The sequence below is a fragment of the Solanum dulcamara genome, chromosome 11 (assembly GCF_947179165.1).
Source record: "Solanum dulcamara chromosome 11, daSolDulc1.2, whole genome shotgun sequence".
Lineage (NCBI taxonomy): Eukaryota > Viridiplantae > Streptophyta > Magnoliopsida > Solanales > Solanaceae > Solanum > Solanum dulcamara.
Window position 1 is genome coordinate 44,567,726 of NC_077247.1, and position 27,569 is coordinate 44,595,294.

Below are 27,569 nucleotides of genomic sequence, written 5' to 3' on the forward strand. Positions count from 1 at the left end.
CTTTTAATCCTTATCTGACTTCTTCTATGATTTTACTGAGCCGAGGGTCTTTCGAAAACAACCGTACTACCTTGGTAGGAGTCAGATCTGCGTACACTTTACCCTCCCCATACCCCACGTGTGGAATTTCACTGGATTGTTGTTGTTGTACTCATTTAAAATGATAAATTTAATACTTTGCACGTATTTTACCTAGTATGTCAAATTATTCTTTGAATTTTTAAATTCAGACTCTAACCAAACACATTCGCATAAAACTAACATTTAAAAGTTAATTTATCTATTTAGGTTGCCAATTGCATTCTTGATCCATCCTAGAAATATGATTCAACGTAATTACATTTTACAATTTTAAAAAGGAATAAAATTCTATGAAGAGATATATAACATCAAACCCAAAAATATATAATAGGTCACAAACAATTTTACCCTATAATCATTATGAAGTACTACTTAATTTTTGTTTTTCTCTTCTCTTTTTTGTCGAAATTTTGATAATTGAATGAATGAATTAAAATATATCCAAAAGGGGAAAGGTCTAAAATTTACTCATTTATAATACACAAAATATTTCAATTTTACAATTAGTTATACTTTGAGATATTTCATATTCTTGTCATTTTCAAATCGCCGTATATTTCGATTGGATTCCATATGTCAAAATATTTTTTTTAAAAATGTTCAAATTAATTAGTCATCTACTTTTGATTGTTGCTTAAAATTACCCACGGTTAAACTTCAAGTAATTAATGCTTATGTTAACTAAGGTAAATGACAAATATGATTATAATTTATCCCTAACAACAAGAGAATAAACAACCAAAAGTATAACGAAAGAATAAAATTAAAAAATTGATTATAGTAAATGATCAGTATCTTTGACCTTTTTTCATTGCAAAAAGAATGCAAGAGCAAACTCCAAATTGTAAAGAACACAAAAGTGAGTGAAATTGTACAAATTGCCCTTTGGTGTGTGCATCGGGATAAATTTTCACCGTCTAGTAACTTGCAAATTACACAGGATATATAAACAATATTAAACAAGTCTTATATGACAAACTGACTTAAAGGACATTGAGAGGAGATCAATCCCGAATTATCTACATGGATGATCCCTCCAAACCAACGAAGGATATGTTTTTCTAAATTAAGAGGGCATAAATTAAAGATAAAATAAGGGCATAAATGTCAACATAAAGATATAAGGTTGATTGGGCCCTAGTAGTTAACAAAGAAAAAAAAAAGACATATAAGACCCATTTGGATCTGTTTCCATCGTGCCTACCCCTCAAAAATATTTCTTTTCTGAGAGTTTTTCAGCCATGAGAATAAGGAAGCATGCCAAAATTTCCCCGCTCCACTATGCTTCTTCAATATTTTTCCAACAACACGGTGCCGTTTTACAGACCCACGTCTGCCAGCTCAACCAGTCTCCATGGGATGTCATCACATTCCCCGGTGAAGATTTACAAAACGATAATATTATTAACCACCACACACTACTTCCTCCTCCTCCACCGGCTCCGGCACCGTCTTCTTCTTCTTATCAGGTCAGTCTAATAAATCTCTTTTTTTCTTCCTCCCTTTTTCCCAGATCTATAGAATAACGGTCATTTCGTTTCTTCAATGTCCCTTCGTTTTTTTGTTTTATGGTTTAGGGTTTTTTATCCTCACTAGGGTTAATGAAAGAGTCTCAATCTCACCATTTATGTCGTGTATTTAGGCTTATTCGTTCAAATTATTTCACTGTTTCTCTCTATTTCCCAACGCACAGCTTGTATTCTTTTGAGAAATAAAGTTTTCTATTTTTTTTATTTCTGATTTGCTGCGGGCAGTTGGATGGATATGATAGTTGCGCTGTAAATGGGACCTTTTATGATTCTGAACAGAGGTAACTTTTACATCAATTTGGTTTTAGTAGCAGCAGTATCTTTCATTTCGATCTTTTTATATTCTCAGAAAAACGATAATTAGAAGTTCGATTCAAAGTTTTGGCGTAACAGTTGGGTATAATATATAGATCGATTCAAAATTTCATTGAGTTAGCATTGTTTTTCTAGTAGCATCACTACAATGAAGCTGGAGGCGAATGATAGTGAGATGAATTATTTTGAGGATAATATTGTCGCTGATGTTCCTGCTGATTCCGGCGATTTCGAAAAGGATGAGCAAGACAATGAGATGATAGATGGAAATAATAATAATAATATTACAACAATGTGCTGCAAAAATGACGGGAAGGGGTGGCAATGCAGTAGAGAGTCGAAAAGAGGGCATAATTTATGTGACCACCATTTCGCTCAAAAGCATTACATTACTATCAACAACTCAGCTCATTCGACGACTGCGGCTGAGACAACTCATAGTTCTCGCGGCCGCCCGCATCGTCCTAAGAAATCTTCGTCTTCCGAATTTTACTATTATTCGGGTTTTGGTCCTTTATGGGGCAAGAAAAGAGGTCCGTCTTCCACTGACAAGTCTACTAACGGAGCACAATCTTCATCTTCTCAAATGGATAATGAAGGATTTGACTATATGGAAGACGACGAATATGATGATAATGATGACGATGAAGTTGAAATCTGTAAGCTGAAGATCAAAAGAGCCCGAAAGCCCATCAAAGCTAGGTCACTCAAATCTTTAATGTGAAATTCTCAACAATAATTTCTAGCTAGCTTACTACTGCTTTTTCGTTGCGATATATTATATTATCGTAGAATATTGTTAGTTTTTTTTTGTAAGGTGTTTTAGGGTATGCTAGATGATTTTGGTTTCATGTTTGTAGTGTCCTATTCTAGGTGTCTACATATATTAGCTTTAATTTGCTTCAGTGTATTGTAGCCTTGGCATGTGTGGCAATGTTTTTTTTGTTATATATATATATATATATATGTAAACCTTGTGTTATGTCGGACAAATCTAAATAAGGATAAAACTGTAATTTAATCATTGTATAATTTATATTCCAAGTGTGCGGCGTGCGGCGGTAAAATGGTTATGGGAGTTCTTCTTCATCATGTGTATCAAGTAAAAAGAGTTCAAAAAATATATTTTCCTTAAATGGTATTATAATATTAAGCAGTACAACAACAACAACAACCCAGTGAAATCCCACATCGTAGGATCTGGGGAGGGTAAAGTATACGCAGACCTGACTCCTACCAATGTAGGACGGCTGTTTCCGAAAGACCCTCGGCTCGATAAAAGCATAAAAAAGGTCAGACAAGAGTATTAAAAGTAGATAAATAGATAACGAAATAATCAAAGCACAAAAAGCAGTAGGTATTATTAGATAGTAACATGAATACCATAAATCAAAGTACAAGGAATCATAGTGCATTAATACGCCTACGGCTAAGGGGGAGAAATGCCACTATGTGCTAGCCTTTTACCCTAATGTGTGCCCTCCACATCCTCCTATCTAAGTTCAGTATTAATTATTAATTAATCTCTCTCCCCCACTTTATATAACTCTATAGTTTAAAAATATTTTGTAGTTTTTTTTAGTCTAGTTGAAAGTATTGCGAATACTTAATTATGTGTAGTCAAGATTGACCTTCTCGTTTGGTTGACCAAATAAAAATAAGGAAAAAACATTAATTTCAATTCTTATTACTACTACTTGTTTCAACGAATCATATGACGTTTGTTTCATATTCAACGGATAACTATGTAGTTTCAATTATCTGATAACTTTACTTCATATGACGTTTTGATCAACTTATATATACTTATTATTTTCACTTTGTAAAATTGTCTAGAATATATCATCATATAGCAATTAGTGGCATAAATTGAAGGATGATTACTTGAATATCTTTTATCAGAAAATTATATTATATTTATAAAAAGTAATACTACTTGCTAATAAATAAAAATATAACGAAACCATGCAGAAACAAAAATACGTACACGATATATCAGATATACAAAACAATAATGTAATTGTGAGCCTATTGATTTATGTTTTGCATGCAGTTAATATCTTTTACTCCAACTTCCTTTGATCTCTGTATCTACTTTTTTGAGAACATTATTTTACCTACATGTACAGAGTCATGTTGAGATTGATAAACCTGAGGAATAATTGGTAACTCAAAAATTCTGATTAGACCTATTATCCTTAGCTTGTATATTATATTATATATAAGGAGAGTTTTCCATTTCCATTAACTGATCTTAATTAGAAGTTGGAACAAGAAGTTAAGAAAAAGAATATAATAGATAGAATATTAGTAATTACTTAATTAGACATAGTTAATTGCTAAAATTTTATGTTTATACAAAGTAAACATACAGTATGCATTTATTGATTTGATATAAATATCGATGTTGATGCTTTGTTCCTTTGTTGTGGCATCTTCCTGCAACTCATGGTCAGGAAGCTTAATAAAATGTAATACTTAGGAAGGAAAAGATGTGTCGGTTTATCCCAAATTGAACACCTTAAAGAACATAATCTCACTGGGAGAAAAAATAATAAAAATCCATTGATACATCATATGACGTTATCTATTCATAATATTATATATTCGGTCTAAAAGTTTTACTCCAAAAACAAAAGATCAATAGAGACTACTTACTTCCTATCACTTGTATATGCTGTGTATAATTGGCTCTCCGATCCTTTCTAAGAAACGCAGCCATTAGCTTGAAAATTGAAATGGAGTTAATGAATTTTAATCTAATAATATGTACATGAATCTCGATCAATAGATTTTTAAGACAAATACATTTAAAGTTTGAATCAATACTACTGAGTTTGACTGAACTCATATCTGACACTCTAGCCCCGTCTCTATTTGTAACAACACAACACAAAATTCGATTATGAGATTGAGAGTTATAACAACACTATCATTAATTAATGCGTCAAGTGATTTAAAATTTTGCATGGTAAACCAAGTTTTTATTTTACTTGAGATGTCCGCACATGTTTCCTAAATTTCTTTGTTTTGTTAACAAAATCACTTTTACGAGTTTAGCATGGGCAGCTCTTGTAGCTCAGTTGGTTAGAGCACCCGTTTAGTAAGCGGGAGGTCTTGAGTTCGACTCTCAACAAGAGCATTACTTTTTCATCTGATTGTTGTACCTTTTCTCTCTTCCTCTTTACCTAGCTGCCCTTTTCTCCTTTCTTTAAAATCTGCATTTTTGCAGTTCCTTCTTTTTTCTTCACATTAGAACTCTCGTTTGAAGCCTCTTCCTCCAGCTTTGATACGATAATAGAAGCTGAAGAGAGTGTACGCTTCTCTGTAAAGATAGAATGCTATCAGATGAAAGTCACCTTTTGCAATGCCCATTTCACAATCAAAAACTAATTTAACCAAATATAAATAATTTCAATACTATCTCAAGATTTTTACCTTTGGTATCAGCCTTGATGGTAAGGGCCAATCTCAAAGCAACATCGCAGAATTCAGCCATTTTTACAAAATCATTCTCAACTAATGCTTTTGGAGCATTTCTTTGAATAGACTTGCCAAGCACCATATTTATTTCTTCAACTAATACTTTTAGATCCCACGTGAAAGCTAAAGACTAAAGAGGGTAGAGCTTAAGAGCTGATACAGTAATCTCTACTTCAACTTAACTCCAGAAAGAAGCTCCAGAGTGAAAGTTCAAAGATTGGTCTGTCAAATGCACTAGCACTAACTTTTAGCTATTGGAGACACAACTTTCTTTAACAAAACCTCCATCACATGACATCCACTGTAGTTAATGGATGGGGAAGGAATACATCAAGTTTCATGATGTTTTTGTTATGGTTGTCGTAAGAATCTTTCAAAAATCTGCAGATGAGTAAACATGAAATTGAAAAGGAAACAATAAAATAGGAGTAGGAGAATAAAATGCGTTCAAGATGTTCACTCCACATGCACCATCCTCTTTTCATCCATCAAACTACATGATGAAGATAAATCTCTTGATGCCAGAAAACGTTGACATAATAGTAAAAAATTGAGATTAAAGCTTTATGAGTTTGAATAGTCGCAACTACCTCGCACTTGGCTAAAGGGAGCCAAGAGGAGGTGTACTAGAGTAAATAAGAAAAACAAATAAACAAAACATTAAGTAGTACCACCATCATAGCAACTATAATCATCAAGAGGGATACTTGCTTGATTGCCGATTCAGAAACTAGAAAAATCATTAAGCGACAAAATTGAATTCCAGTTGCTATGAGGTTGGTCACTTCTTTTACATTTTCCTTTTCTGGGCATTGAAAAACTTTTAAGATGACGTCTCTCCAAAAGATCATGTATTCCATATAAAATTCACCAACATGTTCTTGCAGATTCATACTTAATAAGACTAAAATTTCAGTACTGAAACCTTAAAAAGACGTTGCATTGCTAGCAAGCCTATCATAAAATCATCAAGATCACGTGTAAAGGATCTGTAAAGACTACTATTTTGGGTATTGAAGTTGACTAACCTTCCAAGGTGCCAACAATTTCCACGAAGGCTGGAAACCTGTACCAGATATTACCACATCAGAATCATCACCAATGGCATTGGCTAGTTTAGCTGATCCATCGGTCAAATCAGCTTTCACCTGAGAACAATCAGAACAATATTGTCGAAGATGTATTTCGGCTTTATTTAGCCTATAGCAAAATAGCTAAACTGGGAATGTTGCAGTGTCAAGTAGCACCAAGTCCTACAAATGTTGAGAATGGAATTTAGACTCTATTTCTTTTATAACTGTATGTTTGGGTCAGCTTGCGCGCTCATTGACTAATTCTACAGGTTATCTGCTACAATAATTTAGACTTAAAGTAGGCTAAAGTTAGAAGGTCAAAGTCTCTAAGATATAGCTACATTAAAAACTGATTTTTTTTACAGAAAAGGTACGAGATTTTCATTTTATCACCAAAACTAAATCATTGATTCAACAGCTTGAGTAAAATTGACAGGACAAGATATGTAAGAAGCATAAGCGATCAAGCGGGCAAGAACGAATACCTATTCATAGCTTCATTGCATCATCACTGTACGCTGAAACCATAACTACCAAAACTTAGATATGTAAGAAGCATAAGCGATCAAGCGGGTAAGAACGAATACCTATTCATAGCTTCATTGCATCATCACTGCACGCTGAAACCGTAACTACCGAAACTTACTTTCGAAAAATCCAGGTAGTATGAAACATTACAAAAAAGATCTGGATTATTTTCATGTATCAGCCAGCTGGTAGAAGTGCTACCATATCATTGCCAGAATGAAAAAGGCTGTAACCAGGATCTTTTGGTAACCTTCTAGTTTGAACCACATCTCGTGCCTTCCAAGCGCTATCCCATAAGCCAGCTGCAGAATACATACTTGCTAGAACCACATAGCTAACAGCATTCGTAGGTTCAATATTACACAAATGCTTGGCTGCTACCTTTCCAAGGTCCATATTGCCATGTATGCTACATGCCCCAAGAACTGAACCCCAAAGAGAGGCACTAGGCTTTATATTCATCGTGCAAATCAAATCATATGATTCATTCAAACAACCGCTGCGTGCAAAAATGTCCACTAGGCAAGAGTAATGCTCATCTCTTGGAACAATTTTATACTTTCTAACCATCTTACTGAAACATTCCCATCCTTCAGCAGTCAACCCATTATGACTACAAGCAAACAGGAGAGACAAGAATGTTATATCGTTTGGCTCAAAGCCTTCACACTCCATCTTCTTAAAATATGAAACTGCATCGACTCCTCGACCATGCATACCATATGCAGAGATCATCGACGTCCACGATATTACATTTTTCTCTGTCATGTGCTGAAAAACATTGTTGGCATCTTCAATTTCTCCTGTTTTTGCGTACATATCAACCAAAGCATTACTCATCGCCACATCAAGAGTGCTCTTATATTTGATCGCAATAGCATGTAGTTGTCTCCCCAAAGACAGTGACGCTGTATTGGCACATATGCTGATCATAGAGCATAAAATAATGCTATCAATTTCCCTATGATTCCGATGTAATTGACAAAAGAGTTCCAGGCACTCATTTATATTTTTACCTTCACGTGCGTATCCAGTAATTAGCGCAGTGCATGAAATCATGTCTTTGTTCTGCATCTTCTTGTATATATAACTTGCATTAGCCAGGTTTCCACATTTCACATAGGCATCAACTAACGCTCCACTAATAATACTAAATGACCCATAACCAAGTCGAATGATACATCCATGTATCATACTGATTTTCACTAGTCCACAACACTTGCCACTTCCTACAGATGCTTTGAGGACACTTCCCAATGTGAAGCAATCGGGAAGTATACCTTGTCTGAACATCCAACGGAACAGCAGGAATGCATCAATGCTATAACCTCGAAAAGCATATCCAGAAATCATGACATTCCAAGAAACCAAATCCCTCTCTGCCATTGACTCAAATATACAAAAAGCATCCTCCATTTCTCCGCACTTGGAATTAAAATCAACCAACGCACTCTGTACATATAAATTATCCACAAACCTGCTCTTCTGAATGCACCCTTGTATTTGATTTCCTAAAGTCATACATGACACACTAGTGCACGCCCTCAAGACACTTCCATAAGTAAACTGATTTGCCCTCACCCCTTCCCTACGCATAGCAACAAACACATCAAGGGCTTCTTTTGAATACCCATTCTGAGAGTACCCAGATAAAAGTGCAGTCCATGAAACCACATTCCTTTCAGGCAATTTATCAAACATCTTGCGGGCGGACACCATGTCACCAGACATTGTGTATAAAATTATCAACTTGGTTCCCAAATGAACATTTGAAGGAAACCCATTAGTTATAAGATGGGAGTGAACCAAACGACCCTGCTTATGAGCTTTTAAGTCAATGCAAAGCTGAATTATATTTGAATAAATAGTATAGTCTGCTTCGATGGGGTTGTCAAAAGCAAGTCTTAGAGCTCCCGTAAGCCTTTTGGCATTACAGAGCGATTCAATGGATGATTTCAGGGGAGGGAATCGAGAGGTTGGGTTAAGCAAGTTCACTACATTTCTATACGTTCTATTCATCATTCTTTTGCATTTTTCCTTTCTCTCCAGAAAAACTAAAAATGAAGAAGGAGAAGAGATAGAAATAACTTTCTTTCAAGCTTTCTGCTACGAAGTTCATTGAAGATGAGCAGAAATATCTTCCACCAAATTTCAAAAAATCGTTGCTTAACCAATTGAAGAAGCTTGTTGCTTCTAGTAACCTAAGAGCTCCTACAAACTTCCATCAGCTCGGTCTGCAGCTTCTAAACCTGTCGCTGCTGCTGCCCCGGCGAAGGAGAAGCCAGCTGCAGCTGCTAAGCCCAAAGGGCAAAGCCCAAGCCCAATTGCCCAAACAAAACTGACAACTGACGAAGTCAGGGTTTCAACTTTAAGAGGAGATTTTGGTGCCAGCCACCGTAGCACTCGCCGGCGAAGCCATATCTACCGGAATTCCGAGTAGTTCGACATTTGGGGACTAAGCTCTCCACCAAATTAAAGTAAGTAATTGTACAATTGCAATGTCCTCATTTCTTATCTTTTTTGCTGATGTAAAGATAAATTTACTTAGCTAACTCTAAAGTATTCAACTCCATCTCAAATCAAAATAATTCAAACAAATTAAAATTAAAAAAATATTATTATTAGGTGCCGTTTAAACATAAATATTTTTAGAAAAAGCACGAAGAAAATATAAAAACTAGTGTTTGATCATATAATTTGATAAATATATTTGGCAAATATTCAAGTTCCCAAATTCTACAAAAAACTAGTATTTGGATCAAGTTCTAATATTTGAAAAAATTTAAAAAATTTAAAAATTACCCTAAATTTTTATATTTTATAAAAATATCCATTATTTATTAACTTCAACTAATATTTATGTACCGACTTACTTCATTAATATTGTCAATCAACACCATTAAATAATATCTCTATCTATTTATAAAAGAATAGTTTGCTACTACCTCCTCCGAAAAAAATAGTTTGAGTGACAAAATTGAGAAAAAAGAATAATTTGTATTTAATACGTTTAATGTACTGCTCTTGCCTATATTGTTATTGATTGTTATCAATTATATTATAAGATTTATTTTTAACGGAACATATTCATTATAAAATAATAATACAAACTTATAAGTATTTTTAATAATTTTTAAAATTTACGAATACAAAATAATATTTTTTGAAACTGTCAAATATTTTGAGAAAATTTGTGGCCTTGCATGGTAAAACTTCACTAAAACTTCTCCTAAAAATAACTTAGCCAAAAATATTTGGGAATTTGGGTTCGCTAAAAAAAAAGTTACATTGTTTATTGATTATTTAATTAAGCATCCCAACTGCAAAGGTGTTAAGTTGAATGGCCAACGGTTTCTGGTTGGGATACATTTCTTCTCTAGCTATAGGTTGAATATAATTTAATTGACTTTAATTTATAAAAACTTGGAGTGTAATTATGTGTAGTAATTTTTTAGGGTTTTGTTATGCAACTAATAATTGATCCTTTTTAAAATATGACAAATCGTAGATACAACAGTAATAATGGTGATGTTTCATTACTTTTTTAACAGATACTGAATATTGATATTCGTTAATTAGTCTAATTATTATCGTATATTGATAGTAACTAGACTTTATGAAACGGATTGAAACATCAAGATTGAAGGGGAGTAGAAAAATTTGCAAAAGAAAATGACTTTGGATCCCAAGCTATGGAAATCTTCTTCTTCAGTGGAGAAAACATTTTCAAAAATTTCAAGGTAGAAAATATTGGAAGTGGGGACAATTTTCAGTCATTCCAAAAAAACTCAGTCAGACCTAGTGCAAACATGAAAAAATTAATGGAGAAAGAAAATGCTTCTTTTGGATGTATGTTCCTGAATTGGTAATAGTCCCATTTCCCTCTTGCTAGTAGAAAACACACAACAGAAAAGTTCAAAAAAAAAAAGAAGCAAATTAATCACTATTGACATTTCTACGCGGATTTCCCGCTGCCTGGAACATCTCTGCCGCTCTTATTACCTGTGCATGTGCTCTGATACGTCTAATCATATTTTCACGCTCCATTTCTTCGATGGATTCTTCATAATCCTTTGTACTGAGATGTCCAATCACAACGTTGGGAATGTGTTGGAGTTTGTGCATATCTGAAACTTGAAGCCTAGCAATAAATGCTTCAGTCATTCCTCGAATCTCCAGCTTCTCAAGGTTAGTCAATGATATCAACTCTTCTGGGAGCCTCCTCAACGAGTTGCATTTGAAGATTTGCAGGCATTGGAGTCCTGCCATTGCACCTTTCCCTAGCTTCATCTCCTGCATAGACATTAGTTGATCCACCCTGAGAAACTTGAGTCCACGAAACCCATTCTCTGATACTGTTAAACTGCCATTTTGCTGAACATATGGACCAAAAGCTTTAACCAGTTTTAGAACTGACAACTTGGTTAACTTCTCCAACACTTGGATTGAATTTGGATGGAGATTGGAGTTCAGCAAAGTCAGCTGACAAAGATTAGGTGGAAATCCGCAAGGATTAGCGGGTATTGATGCTAAGGCTCCCTTCAACTTAAGCTTGATAACATGACTCAACTTAGATAAACCAGCAACCAAAGATATTTGCAAGCCAACCTGTACTTCCAAGCACAAGGATTGAAGGCTCTCAAGCTCTGCAAGTGTATCACATAATCGATCTATGTCTAGGTTATAATAACTTGCAATGAGTAAACCAATTTTTTGGAGATTAGTCATTCTTGTCAGGTTTTCATGGTGCATCCCGATATGAGCAGGTATGCTGCCTAGAGTTTGGAGATTGTTAGGTAGGTCAATCTTCAATTGGCTTGGGGAATTTATGTAACCAAATAGATGCCGTAAATTCTCTAACTTCCACAAGACATTAGGAACTTGCACAGAATAATACCTAGACATGGGCATATCTATTGTTTCCAAGTTTTGCAAACGACTTATCGAATGGGGAAACTTCTTTATGCGTGTCTTCCATCCTATACCTAAGTACTTCAAGGAACATAGTTTCCCAATACTATCTGAGATTTCCGTTAAACCAGGAGAGTCTATGTATAGCACTTTGAGAAGTTTGAAACTACTTGTACAAATACAATCAAGGTTAACTAGTTTAGCAGATGAATCAAAGGATAGAAGGGATCTTATATATGATTTTGAATTACCCAAATATTCGTACCTCTCAAGTGGACAATAAAGGACATGGTGCCGAGATTCAGAGAGGAATGTAGATGGATTATCTACCTCGAGAAATATTTCTTCCTTGGCCTTCATAATACAAAAGTCTCGTAGGAGATCATGGAGCCGGCAACTTTTAACTCTGTCATCTGCTCTAACTAGGATTACTTGAAGCATATTTCTACCAATGAGCTCATCAAGATAATCCTCCACAATGTCCTCTAATGTTTGTTCTCCCTTTTGATGAATAAGACCATGGGCAATCCATATGTGCACGAGTTGCTTCACAGGGATGTCTTTGCCTTTTTGGAGAAGGCCTATGTAGAGAAAGCAAGATTTTAAATGGGGAGGTAAGTCCTGATAACTCAACGCCAAAATTGTTGATACGCCATAAGTTTGAGTTTTGACAAGGTATGAACCGAGGTTTCGCTGTACTCTCTGCCACTCACTTCTTTGCTCCTTCTTCCCGGCCAAGAGGCCTCCTATGACAGTGATTGCCAGTGGCAAGCCACCACATTTTCCCAGAATCTCTTTCCCCACGTCTACCAAGTCCTGCGGACACTCTCTATCCTCGGCAATTGCTTTCTTGAGAAAGAGTTTCCAGCTCTCCTCTTCACTCAACACTTCAAGTTTGTAGGGTGTAGTATGGGCATCTGCATGCAAAGCAACCTCCTTTCTGCGGCTGGTAAGTAGCAATCTACTTGACTTATCATTGTCAGGAAATGACCTAACAATGAGATCCCATGCTTCTGTGGTCCAGATGTCATCAAGAACAATGAGATAGCATGTATCTTTCAAACACTTCTGAAGCATGTCCTCCAAACCAGCCTCTGACAATTTGTCCATCGTATCCACTATCTTCACTTTATCTTCTTCTGGATTTGCCAGTTGTAAAATGAGCTCCTTGATGATCTTCATTGGCTTATAATCTTGGGATACATAAAGCCATGCTCGAGTGTCAAACTTGTCTCTGATTTGATTTTGGTTATAAACTTCCTTGGCAAGAGTCGTCTTACCAACACCCCCCATGCCAACAATTGAAGCAACACGAAGCCGTTTGTCATCCTTCAAAAGGATTGACACAACAGAGCTCACATGCTTCTCTAGACCAACAGCATCCTTGTTGGCAACCAAGGGCGAGGAGCGTCGTAGTTCACGCATCTTCTCACGTGTTGTGCTTGATCCTTCTCCATCTCCAAGACCTTGAATATGCCTGATGCCATATCTTTCACGACTGTTGGATATTTCAAGAATTCTGGTCTGAATTGATTCAATCTCTTTCCCTACTTTGTAAAGACAGTGTAGTTTCTTAGGATAGAAGACACACTTGATGAAGAAACTCTGTCGTTTTTGGGACTCAACGTGGTGGATGAATATTTCAATCAAATCCTCAGCATGGTAGGCAGCTGCTCTGATTTCAGCTACCCAATTGCGGATTGTTGCGGCCTCATCTTCCTCTTGCTTCATATCTGCATCTTTCAGGAAACACTTCATACGGACAAGCTCATTTCGCACTCCTTCAACTCCTTGTTGGACGTTTTTCAGGAAAACAATTTTTTTCTGGATAAGATCAACAAGCCGCTCTACAACATATGTAACTGCTGCTTCAGCCATCTCTATATATTTTTTCTCTCTCTTTTTTCTTATTTCTTGTTGCTTGTCTCCTTAATTTTCTGAATTAATGTGAACTATGTGCTTCAAGGGATAGATTGCTGCAATGTGCTATAATGACACTTGATCATCTTCGTAAAAAGGATGAAACTTTACTTAATCAGTAATCATAGCATCTTCTCTCTCTACTTTTAGTATTATCTTGTTATCAAGTGGCTGTCCACTTTTGTCCACTTTACAAAAGTGGTGGACCCTTTTTCTTTAAGTGGGGCCCACTGAAAGTGGGTAAGTTGCCAAGAGTTTTCTCTTCTAGCTATAAATTGTCATTTTTTTTGGCAATAGAATGACACAACACACGAACTCTCTTTCTCATTTTTTTATTTATATTTTTATCGTACTCTTTCTTTCTTATTTGCTAAATTAGTTTATTTTATAACATATTATCAGCATCAAATTTTAATTTTTTTCTAGAAAATTAACTTATATATCAGTTATAACTACTAAAGAAATTTAATTTTAGGTGTCTTTGTTATTTTTAAAATTAATTTTCATCATGTCAAAATTGAAATTTGTGGCACTTGATATTTCTTGCAAAAATTATTTATCATGGGTACTTGATGCTGAAATCCACCTTACCACTAAGGATCTTGGTGATGCTGTAATCGAAGGAAATAAAGCATCAAGTGAGGATAAAGCGAATGCTATTATTTTCCTTCACCATCATCTAGATGAAAGCCTAAAGGTTGAATACTTGACAGTGAAAGATCCACTTGAATTGTGAAAAAATTTAAAAGGGAGGTATGACCACCTCAGGGCAACGGTATTGCCAAGGGCTCACTATGAGTGGATGCACTTACGATTTCAAGATTTTAAAACTGTAATTGAGTATAATTCTGTTGTATTTAGAGTAACTTCTAATTAAAATTATGTGGGGAAACTATAAATGATGAGGACATGTTGGAAAGACGCTAACTACTTTTCATGCCTCTAATGTGATATTACAACAACAATATCGTGAAAAAGGTTTTCAAAAATACTCTGAATTGATCTCATGCCTTCTGATGGCTGAGTAACATAATGCTCTTTTAATGAAAAATCATGAAGCCCGTTCCACTAGAACTGATCCGTTACTGAAAGCAAATGTGGTAGAAGCACATGGTCAGTCTGAAAGAAGACAAAATAAAAATCAAGGTCACAATAATGTGCGTGGACGTGACAATGGTAGAAGACGATATAATAATTGTCATGGTGATGGTCAACATAAAAAGGAGAACAATATGAGTTCTCAAAGTGGTCCTTCAAGAAGTAACTGTCAGTGTTGTGGTATGAAAGGTCAGTGGAAAAATGAATGTCAGACGCCTGAGAATTAATTTTATAAGACATTATCAAAATTCCTTCAAAAGAAAAGCAAATATAGGTGGTACCTCTTCTTCTAACGCTCGAATAGAGTCACACTTGGCGTTTGAAAATAATGTTGAGGCAAGACTTTCGCATAATGATAATATTGAAGCAAATCTGGCTTTGAAGGATTACGATTTTAATGACCTCAATGATATTACTCATTTGGATGTTGAATACTTCTTTAAGGATTATAATTGATGTTTAATTTCATTGTATGATTTACAATATGTTGTCGTTTTTTTATTTACTTTTGATTATCATATTTTTACGTTTATCTATTTAAAAGAAAAGAAAAAAAAGAATTTATATTTTTCTAGCAATATTTTTACTTATTTTAACTATTATAATTTATTTTTATTTTATGAAGATAAATAAATTTTTCAGTTTTCAATTGGATCCAAGATGAGTAATGGAGATATGTGTCTTTTGAATAGTGTCACAACTCATACGATATTAAAAGAAAAAAATATTTCTGTCATTTGATTATGAAAAAGGCCTATGTCAATACAATATTCGATAGTACAAAATTGATTAAAGGCTCTGAAAGAGCGGTCTTATTACTACTTGGAGGAACGCTATTGGTAATTGATAATGCATTGTATTGTAGTAAGTCCCAAAAAAACTTGTTAATTTTCAAGGTTATTCGCCAAAATTGTTATCATACTGAGACTGTGAATGAAGAAAAAATTGAATACCTTTATATTACTACAATAAATACAGAGAAAAAAATTGTGCACGAAAAATTACTTGTACTTTCTTCTGGATCGTATCATACATATATTGGTACTGTTGGATCACATGCACAGTAAACAAAAGGTTTACTGATTGTAATGATTTTATTATTTGGCATGATCGATTGGGCAATCCCGATTATAATATGATGCGCAAAACTATTGAGAATTCACATAGACACATTTTGAAGAATCAGAAAATTTTTCAATCTAAGGAATTCTCTTGTGTTGCTTGTTCTCAAGAAAAACTGATTATTAAACCATCAACAACTAAAGTTGGGATTGAATTCCCTGTGTTTCTGAAACATATACAAGGTGATATATGTGAGCCAATTCACCGTTCATGTGGACTATTTAAATATTATATGATCTTGATAGATGCATCTAACAGGGCTGGGGAGACGGATAACTAATCTAATACAGTGCAGCTATGATCGGGCCGATTTTTCGACCAAATCCCCCTAAAAACCATACGTGCGGGTCTCTCATGGTCACATGTGTGCTTATTATCAATTCGCAGCATGACTTTCGTGAGATTGTTAGCTCAAATTATAAGGTTAAGAGCACAATTTTCAAATTATGCAATAAAGACTGTTGACAACTAATTTTGACTCTACACAATATATATTAATAATTGAGCTTCTTAGTTTAAAACAACCTAAAATAATTAATTTTTGTAAAGATTAAGAAAGTTTTCACGTCATTTTTAATTAATTTTGTCACTTTTGTAATAAATAAGTTTTGTCTTAATTCTTTAAAATGATAAATATTTTGAGATAAATATTTTAATAAGGACGACTATTAATATTATATTGTATGTAGTATCCAATCGAGCATATAAACTTGTGATATTTGTCCATATGATACTAATTAAGTAGTGGGATTATTGTTACTCCGTTACTAATCATGTAATCATTATGTTAACTAACCCTAGGACTAGAACATTGGAAAACATAATATACCTTAGAAAAAATAATAATTAATAATATTTCGGTAACTCCCTGATCAGATGCCAAATGGATTGGCATTTAATTACTTCTCTCCATTTTTTTTATGTAAATTAATAAATAAAGTAAATAAAAGAGGGATTGCAAAGACCATACATCTTTTTTTAATTTTTTTTTTATTGATTGAAAGTAATGTTAGGTAAAATCTTGACTTTAATAGCAATTGCTATCACGTACACATGATTATTCTTAATTTTAACACATTAATTATGAAGTTAAGTCTTCCCAATCATCGACAAGTGTGAAAAAAATAAAGGAATTATAGGTTTAGTTGCTATATAGCTAGTCAATGCTACTGTATTTTGGTAAAAATTAAATTAAACAAAAACTCATGAAATATTCAATTTGCTCTGAAAGTATACATATGGTATGTAATTTAATCCAAACAACAATAACTACACCTATACATTACTATTTTGACACTTATACTATCTAATTTCCTACAGCAACATCACGCGTAACTCCATGTCTATACTACTCAACCCAACAACACTTGGCAAAATTAGCCACATAAATCCAATTCCACCGCCTAACCACCTTAATTAACTAATTCACTCAACTTCCTCACATACAACAACATAATACTCATCCAGCACCTTCTTCACTAACGCCTATGATATACATATAACAACCCACAGCAATTTCCTATATCATACAACAATATCCAGCAGCCCATCACTGATTTTAACTCCCAAAGCCCATCAAAAACTCTACATACGGAACAGGCATAAACACACCCAACAAACACATACGACGCGTATCATACACCATGATTATACGTGTATGCTCGCGACAATACACATAGACATGTGCGTATGCCCATACCGCGCGCACTATCCCATCTTCTTCCTCGAGCACACCCGATAACATTACAACACTCGAGGTATGGCTCGCGGCATGTGTTTTCTTGTTTTTGGTTCGGTTTTAAATTTGGGGGGATATTTATTGAGATGAGAAAGGTAACCAAAGAAGAGGGAAAAAAAAGCGGAGGAAGGGGTAACGATTTCTGGTTTTGGGGGATTTTTGGTTAATTTTTTTCGAGAGAGAAAGCTAAGCTAGAAAGAGTGACGTTTATAGATTTGGGTTTAAAAAGGAGTTCCCTTAAGGCTAAATTTGGTTTTCCTTCTATTTGTTCACTCTCTGAACTTCTCCGGAGTTCATTTTTGTGGTGGAATCGTCGCATCCGAATTCGGTTTTCGATTTGTTGTCCGGGAAGAGGTAAAAAAAATTCTCAATTTTATTTTGTTTAATGCCTAATTGTTATGTGTTCTTTGTTTAAGTGATTCACAATCTTGTATTAGTCATCCTATGTTAGGAGTAATGATGGAAATTGTGTTATCTTTCTTGAAATCTAGCTATTGTTCTTATTTGAGATATAAAAGAGATATTGGATTCATTACTTTATCATGCCAAGTGTGAGCTGTCAGACCATTGCTCCATCCGGTTCTGATTGATTTACGTATGCTGGAATGATTCCATAAGTAGCACGTTAGCAGAATATTCATGTTTGAAATCACCAACTGCTCAACATTTTTGGTTGGGTGTGTTTTCTTTTCTTTCTTGGTGATTTATGAGTAAATAGTTAGCCAAGATAAGCACGATTTTGCTCCGTTTGTATGGATTCCTCCTATTTTGGGCCTTTTGCTTTATCTGCATATTCTCTAGAAAATGTAGGATGGTCATATTAATTAAATATCTTTAGACATGGTGCCTGTCAACTACTCTAATATAATTAGAATAATCACACTAAGGTTGTCTTTTAGTAATTATTTTGTTGTACAAATCTAAATGACAGTATGTTTGTTCTCTATTTAATTCATTGCTATCATAGACATCTTGTTGTGTTGTTAATTTATCTATCTTTTATATTATTATCATTTATTTATAGTTATTTGTTTTCCATTTGTCGTAATTGAAGCGTCTCTAATTTATTTTTATTTCAATGCCTCTTAGTATGTTATTCGGGTTCATCCATAAGTCATTTACTAATTCTCATCATTTTTTCCTTTTTTCTCACGTGAACTCATCAACTGGAGTCTAATCTGGATTCTATCCCTTGCGTATCATCGAGTCTCGAGTTAACCCTACGTTGTTCAGAAATGAAAGATGATGAGAAGGTATACGAAAGCCGATAAACAGATTCCGAAAAACAAAAAAATAGCTAATATACAACCTGTATACAGTTGTGATACGGAGAAATGGGCCAAAGGTCCTAAATGCAGGTGGCCAACTACTTAGTTCAGGCGTACAAAACTAAGTGTCGGGCCAAATTTTTGTATTTTTATTATTTTATTTATCTTATTTATTTTAATTCGGATTGTAATAATTTAATTTGCTTATATTTATTCATATGTACTTAGACTTTAATTTTAGTTTGGTTTAACTTGTTAAATTCTTTTAAAAATAAACTAATTCATGTTAATTTACTTTTTAAATGATTTTCTACCTTTACTTAGTCATTTGGTAAACTTTTACCCTTATAATTTTAAAGTCTTCGTTTTCTTTTAAATTAATATTTTTAAAAGTTAGTCAAATAATTTTTTTGAAATTGTCAGATAACCGCGAGTTGGCGGTCACTTTGAATGCTTAACACCTTCTCAAAGTGAAAATAAGAACTTCGTACCCTTTTCTCTAAAATTTCAAGACTTATTTTTGTTAAAGTCTTTTAAATTAATTTTTTCTTAATTCCTTTAAAAAAAATTAAGTGACGACTCAATCTTTTAATGATTATTGTATGTCGGTTGGAATAAAAGTTGAGCATCCGGTCGCTCATGTTCATACTCAAAATGGCCTAGCAGAATCATTGATTAAATGCCTCCAATTGATAGCTAGACCATTGTTAATGAGAACAAAACTTCCTCTTTTAGTATGGGGACATTCTATTTTGCATGCAGCAGCACTTATGCGCATAAGACCAACAAATTTTCATGAATTTTCTCCGTTCCGTTGTAGTTGGTTTTTGGAAGTAAGCCAAATATATCACATCTTAGAATATTTGAGTGTACAGTATATGTCTCAATTGCTCCACCAAACTGCACAAAAATGGGTCCCCAAAGAAGGTTGGAATATATGGTGGGTATGAAATTCCTTCTATTATAAAATATTTATAACCTATGATTAGAGATTTATTTACAGCAAGTTTTGCTGATTGTCATTTTGATGAATCAACATACCCAACATTAAGGGGAGAACATAAGCAATTGAAAAATGAGATAGACTGGAATTCATTATCACTATCTCATTTAGATCCTCGAACAAATCAATGTGAAAAGAAGTTCAAAAGATGATTTATTTGCAAAATATTACAAATCAACTGACGGATGCATTTACTAACCTTCCACGATTTACTAAATCGCATATCCCAGTTGCTAATGCTCAATTCGAATTGATGTCCCGATAGGACAATTTGTTCAGGCAAATTTGTCTAGGTCACACTTAAAACGTGGAAAACCAATTGATTCCAAAGATAAAAATCCTCGAAAAAAAAAGGAATAAATAATGAAGATAATCATAATTTAAGGGCAATTGCTCAAGAAGAGCCCAGATACACAACAAATGGTGATACCACAGAAGAGGTCCAACCTTCCAAGCGCTATCCCATAAGCCAGCTGCAGAATACATACTTGCTAGAACCACATAGCTAACAGCATTCGTAGGATCAATATTACACAAATGCTTGGCTGCTACCTTTCCAAGGTCCATATTGCCATGTATGCTACATGCCCCAAGAACTGAACCCCAAAGAGAGGCACTAGGCTTTATATTCATCGTGCAAATCAAATCATATGATTCATTCAAACAACCGCTGCGTGCAAAAATGTCCACTAGGCAAGAGTAATGCTCATCTCTTGGAACAATTTTATACTTTCTAACCATCTTACTGAAACATTCCCATCCTTCAGCAGTCAACCCATTATGACTACAAGCAAATAGGAGAGACAAGAATGTTATATCGTTTGGCTCAAAGCCTTCACACTCCATCTTCTTAAAATATGAAACTGCATCGACTCCTCGACCATGCATACCATATGCAGAGATCATCGACGTCCACGATATTACATTTTTCTCTGTCATGTGCTGAAAAACATTGTTGGCATCTTCAATTTCTCCTGTTTTTGCGTACATATCAACCAAAGCATTACTCATCGCCACATCAAGAGTGCTCTTATATTTGATCGCAATAGCATGTAGTTGTCTCCCCAAAGACAGTGACGCTGTATTGGCACATATGCTGATCATAGAGCATAAAATAATGCTATCAATTTCCCTATGATTCCGATGTAATTGACAAAAGAGTTCCAGGCACTCATTTATATTTTTACCTTCACGTGCGTATCCAGTAATTAGCGCAGTGCATGAAATCATGTCTTTGTTCTGCATCTTCTTGTATATATAACTTGCATTAGCCAGGTTTCCACATTTCACATAGGCATCAACTAACGCTCCACTAATAATACTAAATGACCCATAACCAAGTCGAATGATACATCCATGTATCATACTGATTTTCACTAGTCCACAACACTTGCCACTTCCTACAGATGCTTTGAGGACACTTCCCAATGTGAAGCAATCGGGAAGTATACCTTGTCTGAACATCCAACGGAACAGCAGGAATGCATCAATGCTATAACCTCGAAAAGCATATCCAGAAATCATGACATTCCAAGAAACCAAATCCCTCTCTGCCATTGACTCAAATATACAAAAAGCATCCTCCATTTCTCCGCACTTGGAATTAAAATCAACCAACGCACTCTGTACATATAAATTATCCACAAACCTGCTCTTCTGAATGCACCCTTGTATTTGATTTCCTAAAGTCATACATGACACACTAGTGCACGCCCTCAAGACACTTCCATAAGTAAACTGATTTGCCCTCACCCCTTCCCTACGCATAGCAACAAACACATCAAGGGCTTCTTTTGAATACCCATTCTGAGAGTACCCAGATAAAAGTGCAGTCCATGAAACCACATTCCTTTCAGGCAATTTATCAAACATCTTGCGGGCGGACACCATGTCACCAGACATTGTGTATAAAATTATCAACTTGGTTCCCAAATGAACATTTGAAGGAAACCCATTAGTTATAAGATGGGAGTGAACCAAACGACCCTGCTTATGAGCTTTTAAGTCAATGCAAAGCTGAATTATATTTGAATAAATAGTATAGTCTGCTTCGATGGGGTTGTCAAAAGCAAGTCTTAGAGCTCCCGTAAGCCTTTTGGCATTACAGAGCGATTCAATGGATGATTTCAGGGGAGGGAATCGAGAGGTTGGGTTAAGCAAGTTCACTACATTTCTATACGTTCTATTCATCATTCTTTTGCATTTTTCCTTTCTCTCCAGAAAAACTAAAAATGAAGAAGGAGAAGAGATAGAAATAACTTTCTTTCAAGCTTTCTGCTACGAAGTTCATTGAAGATGAGCAGAAATATCTTCCACCAAATTTCAAAAAATCGTTGCTTAACCAATTGAAGAAGCTTGTTGCTTCTAGTAACCTAAGAGCTCCTACAAACTTCCATCAGCTCGGTCTGCAGCTTCTAAACCTGTCGCTGCTGCTGCCCCGGCGAAGGAGAAGCCAGCTGCAGCTGCTAAGCCCAAAGGGCAAAGCCCAAGCCCAATTGCCCAAACAAAACTGACAACTGACGAAGTCAGGGTTTCAACTTTAAGAGGAGATTTTGGTGCCAGCCACCGTAGCACTCGCCGGCGAAGCCATATCTACCGGAATTCCGAGTAGTTCGACATTTGGGGACTAAGCTCTCCACCAAATTAAAGTAAGTAATTGTACAATTGCAATGTCCTCATTTCTTATCTTTTTTGCTGATGTAAAGATAAATTTACTTAGCTAACTCTAAAGTATTCAACTCCATCTCAAATCAAAATAATTCAAACAAATTAAAATTAAAAAAATATTATTATTAGGTGCCGTTTAAACATAAATATTTTTAGAAAAAGCACGAAGAAAATATAAAAACTAGTGTTTGATCATATAATTTGATAAATATATTTGGCAAATATTCAAGTTCCCAAATTCTACAAAAAACTAGTATTTGGATCAAGTTCTAATATTTGAAAAAATTTAAAAAATTTAAAAATTACCCTAAATTTTTATATTTTATAAAAATATCCATTATTTATTAACTTCAACTAATATTTATGTACCGACTTACTTCATTAATATTGTCAATCAACACCATTAAATAATATCTCTATCTATTTATAAAAGAATAGTTTGCTACTACCTCCTCCGAAAAAAATAGTTTGAGTGACAAAATTGAGAAAAAAGAATAATTTGTATTTAATACGTTTAATGTACTGCTCTTGCCTATATTGTTATTGATTGTTATCAATTATATTATAAGATTTATTTTTAACGGAACATATTCATTATAAAATAATAATACAAACTTATAAGTATTTTTAATAATTTTTAAAATTTACGAATACAAAATAATATTTTTTGAAACTGTCAAATATTTTGAGAAAATTTGTGGCCTTGCATGGTAAAACTTCACTAAAACTTCTCCTAAAAATAACTTAGCCAAAAATATTTGGGAATTTGGGTTCGCTAAAAAAAAAGTTACATTGTTTATTGATTATTTAATTAAGCATCCCAACTGCAAAGGTGTTAAGTTGAATGGCCAACGGTTTCTGGTTGGGATACATTTCTTCTCTAGCTATAGGTTGAATATAATTTAATTGACTTTAATTTATAAAAACTTGGAGTGTAATTATGTGTAGTAATTTTTTAGGGTTTTGTTATGCAACTAATAATTGATCCTTTTTAAAATATGACAAATCGTAGATACAACAGTAATAATGGTGATGTTTCATTACTTTTTTAACAGATACTGAATATTGATATTCGTTAATTAGTCTAATTATTATCGTATATTGATAGTAACTAGACTTTATGAAACGGATTGAAACATCAAGATTGAAGGGGAGTAGAAAAATTTGCAAAAGAAAATGACTTTGGATCCCAAGCTATGGAAATCTTCTTCTTCAGTGGAGAAAACATTTTCAAAAATTTCAAGGTAGAAAATATTGGAAGTGGGGACAATTTTCAGTCATTCCAAAAAAACTCAGTCAGACCTAGTGCAAACATGAAAAAATTAATGGAGAAAGAAAATGCTTCTTTTGGATGTATGTTCCTGAATTGGTAATAGTCCCATTTCCCTCTTGCTAGTAGAAAACACACAACAGAAAAGTTCAAAAAAAAAAAGAAGCAAATTAATCACTATTGACATTTCTACGCGGATTTCCCGCTGCCTGGAACATCTCTGCCGCTCTTATTACCTGTGCATGTGCTCTGATACGTCTAATCATATTTTCACGCTCCATTTCTTCGATGGATTCTTCATAATCCTTTGTACTGAGATGTCCAATCACAACGTTGGGAATGTGTTGGAGTTTGTGCATATCTGAAACTTGAAGCCTAGCAATAAATGCTTCAGTCATTCCTCGAATCTCCAGCTTCTCAAGGTTAGTCAATGATATCAACTCTTCTGGGAGCCTCCTCAACGAGTTGCATTTGAAGATTTGCAGGCATTGGAGTCCTGCCATTGCACCTTTCCCTAGCTTCATCTCCTGCATAGACATTAGTTGATCCACCCTGAGAAACTTGAGTCCACGAAACCCATTCTCTGATACTGTTAAACTGCCATTTTGCTGAACATATGGACCAAAAGCTTTAACCAGTTTTAGAACTGACAACTTGGTTAACTTCTCCAACACTTGGATTGAATTTGGATGGAGATTGGAGTTCAGCAAAGTCAGCTGACAAAGATTAGGTGGAAATCCGCAAGGATTAGCGGGTATTGATGCTAAGGCTCCCTTCAACTTAAGCTTGATAACATGACTCAACTTAGATAAACCAGCAACCAAAGATATTTGCAAGCCAACCTGTACTTCCAAGCACAAGGATTGAAGGCTCTCAAGCTCTGCAAGTGTATCACATAATCGATCTATGTCTAGGTTATAATAACTTGCAATGAGTAAACCAATTTTTTGGAGATTAGTCATTCTTGTCAGGTTTTCATGGTGCATCCCGATATGAGCAGGTATGCTGCCTAGAGTTTGGAGATTGTTAGGGTAGGTCAATCTTCAATTGGCTTGGGGAATTTATGTAACCAAATAGATGCCGTAAATTCTCTAACTTCCACAAGACATTAGGAACTTGCACAGAATAATACCTAGACATGGGCATATCTATTGTTTCCAAGTTTTGCAAACGACTTATCGAATGGGGAAACTTCTTTATGCGTGTCTTCCATCCTATACCTAAGTACTTCAAGGAACATAGTTTCCCAATACTATCTGAGATTTCCGTTAAACCAGGAGAGTCTATGTATAGCACTTTGAGAAGTTTGAAACTACTTGTACAAATACAATCAAGGTTAACTAGTTTAGCAGATGAATCAAAGGATAGAAGGGATCTTATATATGATTTTGAATTACCCAAATATTCGTACCTCTCAAGTGGACAATAAAGGACATGGTGCCGAGATTCAGAGAGGAATGTAGATGGATTATCTACCTCGAGAAATATTTCTTCCTTGGCCTTCATAATACAAAAGTCTCGTAGGAGATCATGGAGCCGGCAACTTTTAACTCTGTCATCTGCTCTAACTAGGATTACTTGAAGCATATTTCTACCAATGAGCTCATCAAGATAATCCTCCACAATGTCCTCTAATGTTTGTTCTCCCTTTTGATGAATAAGACCATGGGCAATCCATATGTGCACGAGTTGCTTCACAGGGATGTCTTTGCCTTTTTGGAGAAGGCCTATGTAGAGAAAGCAAGATTTTAAATGGGGAGGTAAGTCCTGATAACTCAACGCCAAAATTGTTGATACGCCATAAGTTTGAGTTTTGACAAGGTATGAACCGAGGTTTCGCTGTACTCTCTGCCACTCACTTCTTTGCTCCTTCTTCCCGGCCAAGAGGCCTCCTATGACAGTGATTGCCAGTGGCAAGCCACCACATTTTCCCAGAATCTCTTTCCCCACGTCTACCAAGTCCTGCGGACACTCTCTATCCTCGGCAATTGCTTTCTTGAGAAAGAGTTTCCAGCTCTCCTCTTCACTCAACACTTCAAGTTTGTAGGGTGTAGTATGGGCATCTGCATGCAAAGCAACCTCCTTTCTGCGGCTGGTAAGTAGCAATCTACTTGACTTATCATTGTCAGGAAATGACCTAACAATGAGATCCCATGCTTCTGTGGTCCAGATGTCATCAAGAACAATGAGATAGCATGTATCTTTCAAACACTTCTGAAGCATGTCCTCCAAACCAGCCTCTGACAATTTGTCCATCGTATCCACTATCTTCACTTTATCTTCTTCTGGATTTGCCAGTTGTAAAATGAGCTCCTTGATGATCTTCATTGGCTTATAATCTTGGGATACATAAAGCCATGCTCGAGTGTCAAACTTGTCTCTGATTTGATTTTGGTTATAAACTTCCTTGGCAAGAGTCGTCTTACCAACACCCCCCATGCCAACAATTGAAGCAACACGAAGCCGTTTGTCATCCTTCAAAAGGATTGACACAACAGAGCTCACATGCTTCTCTAGACCAACAGCATCCTTGTTGGCAACCAAGGGCGAGGAGCGTCGTAGTTCACGCATCTTCTCACGTGTTGTGCTTGATCCTTCTCCATCTCCAAGACCTTGAATATGCCTGATGCCATATCTTTCACGACTGTTGGATATTTCAAGAATTCTGGTCTGAATTGATTCAATCTCTTTCCCTACTTTGTAAAGACAGTGTAGTTTCTTAGGATAGAAGACACACTTGATGAAGAAACTCTGTCGTTTTTGGGACTCAACGTGGTGGATGAATATTTCAATCAAATCCTCAGCATGGTAGGCAGCTGCTCTGATTTCAGCTACCCAATTGCGGATTGTTGCGGCCTCATCTTCCTCTTGCTTCATATCTGCATCTTTCAGGAAACACTTCATACGGACAAGCTCATTTCGCACTCCTTCAACTCCTTGTTGGACGTTTTTCAGGAAAACAATTTTTTTCTGGATAAGATCAACAAGCCGCTCTACAACATATGTAACTGCTGCTTCAGCCATCTCTATATATTTTTTCTCTCTCTTTTTTCTTATTTCTTGTTGCTTGTCTCCTTAATTTTCTGAATTAATGTGAACTATGTGCTTCAAGGGATAGATTGCTGCAATGTGCTATAATGACACTTGATCATCTTCGTAAAAAGGATGAAACTTTACTTAATCAGTAATCATAGCATCTTCTCTCTCTACTTTTAGTATTATCTTGTTATCAAGTGGCTGTCCACTTTTGTCCACTTTACAAAAGTGGTGGACCCTTTTTCTTTAAGTGGGGCCCACTGAAAGTGGGTAAGTTGCCAAGAGTTTTCTCTTCTAGCTATAAATTGTCATTTTTTTTGGCAATAGAATGACACAGACACACGAACTCTCTTTCTCATTTTTTTATTTATATTTTTATCGTACTCTTTCTTTCTTATTTGCTAAATTAGTTTATTTTATAACATATTATCAGCATCAAATTTTAATTTTTTTCTAGAAAATTAACTTATATATCAGTTATAACTACTAAAGAAATTTAATTTTAGGTGTCTTTGTTATTTTTAAAA

At 35.0% G+C, this 27,569-nt stretch overlaps 5 protein-coding genes and 1 non-coding gene across 16 annotated transcripts; 2 read left to right on the forward strand and 4 right to left on the reverse strand.

Moving 5' to 3' along the window:
• The first annotated feature begins 1,291 nt into the window (after positions 1–1,291).
• Positions 1,292–2,881, forward strand: LOC129873846 (uncharacterized). Of its 2 annotated transcripts, none has more exons than XM_055949038.1 (3): positions 1,292–1,550; positions 1,836–1,891; positions 2,064–2,881. In XM_055949038.1, the coding sequence occupies exons 1-3, from the start codon at positions 1,323–1,325 to the stop codon at positions 2,647–2,649; spliced, it is 870 nt and encodes a 289-aa protein (XP_055805013.1). In that variant the 5' UTR covers positions 1,292–1,322; the 3' UTR covers positions 2,650–2,881. The 2 variants fall into 2 exon arrangements, with proteins under 2 accessions (XP_055805013.1, XP_055805012.1); XM_055949037.1 differs by having other exon boundaries at positions 2,061–2,879.
• A 1,999-nt stretch (positions 2,882–4,880) lies between these two features.
• Positions 4,881–9,363, reverse strand: LOC129874565 (pentatricopeptide repeat-containing protein At3g20730-like). Of its 6 annotated transcripts, none has more exons than XM_055949863.1 (4): positions 6,967–9,363; positions 6,437–6,556; positions 5,364–5,789; positions 4,881–5,250 (listed from the first exon to the last, which is right to left on the reverse strand). In XM_055949863.1, the coding sequence occupies exon 1, from the start codon at positions 9,029–9,031 to the stop codon at positions 7,187–7,189; it is 1,845 nt and encodes a 614-aa protein (XP_055805838.1). In that variant the 5' UTR covers positions 9,032–9,363; the 3' UTR covers positions 4,881–5,250; positions 5,364–5,789; positions 6,437–6,556; positions 6,967–7,186. The 6 variants fall into 6 exon arrangements, with proteins under 6 accessions (XP_055805838.1, XP_055805840.1, XP_055805839.1 ...); XM_055949865.1 differs by having other exon boundaries at positions 5,364–5,901; XM_055949864.1 differs by having other exon boundaries at positions 5,364–6,556; positions 7,069–9,363.
• Positions 4,994–5,067, forward strand: TRNAT-AGU (transfer RNA threonine (anticodon AGU)). The gene has a single exon. It is a non-coding gene; the product is annotated as a tRNA-Thr (tRNA).
• A 1,468-nt stretch (positions 9,364–10,831) lies between the features above and the next one.
• Positions 10,832–13,983, reverse strand: LOC129874712 (putative disease resistance protein At1g50180). 3 transcript variants are annotated; one of them, XM_055950041.1, is made up of 2 exons: positions 12,251–13,983; positions 10,832–11,302 (listed from the first exon to the last, which is right to left on the reverse strand). In XM_055950041.1, the coding sequence occupies exons 1-2, from the start codon at positions 13,796–13,798 to the stop codon at positions 10,946–10,948; spliced, it is 1,905 nt and encodes a 634-aa protein (XP_055806016.1). In that variant the 5' UTR covers positions 13,799–13,983; the 3' UTR covers positions 10,832–10,945. The 3 variants fall into 3 exon arrangements, with proteins under 3 accessions (XP_055806016.1, XP_055806017.1, XP_055806018.1); XM_055950042.1 differs by having other exon boundaries at positions 11,189–11,617; positions 12,186–13,983; XM_055950043.1 differs by having other exon boundaries at positions 11,221–11,302; positions 12,186–13,983.
• Positions 13,984–20,276: 6,293 nt separating this feature from the next.
• On the reverse strand, positions 20,277–22,594 carry LOC129875227 (pentatricopeptide repeat-containing protein At3g20730-like). The gene has a single exon (XM_055950675.1). The coding sequence runs from the start codon at positions 22,260–22,262 to the stop codon at positions 20,370–20,372; it is 1,893 nt and encodes a 630-aa protein (XP_055806650.1). The 5' UTR covers positions 22,263–22,594; the 3' UTR covers positions 20,277–20,369.
• Positions 22,595–24,062: 1,468 nt separating this feature from the next.
• LOC129874752 (putative disease resistance protein At1g50180) lies at positions 24,063–27,215 on the reverse strand. 3 transcript variants are annotated; one of them, XM_055950101.1, is made up of 2 exons: positions 25,483–27,215; positions 24,063–24,533 (listed from the first exon to the last, which is right to left on the reverse strand). In XM_055950101.1, the coding sequence occupies exons 1-2, from the start codon at positions 27,028–27,030 to the stop codon at positions 24,177–24,179; spliced, it is 1,905 nt and encodes a 634-aa protein (XP_055806076.1). In that variant the 5' UTR covers positions 27,031–27,215; the 3' UTR covers positions 24,063–24,176. The 3 variants fall into 3 exon arrangements, with proteins under 3 accessions (XP_055806076.1, XP_055806077.1, XP_055806078.1); XM_055950102.1 differs by having other exon boundaries at positions 24,420–24,848; positions 25,418–27,215; XM_055950103.1 differs by having other exon boundaries at positions 24,452–24,533; positions 25,418–27,215.
• Positions 27,216–27,569: the final 354 nt, after the last annotated feature.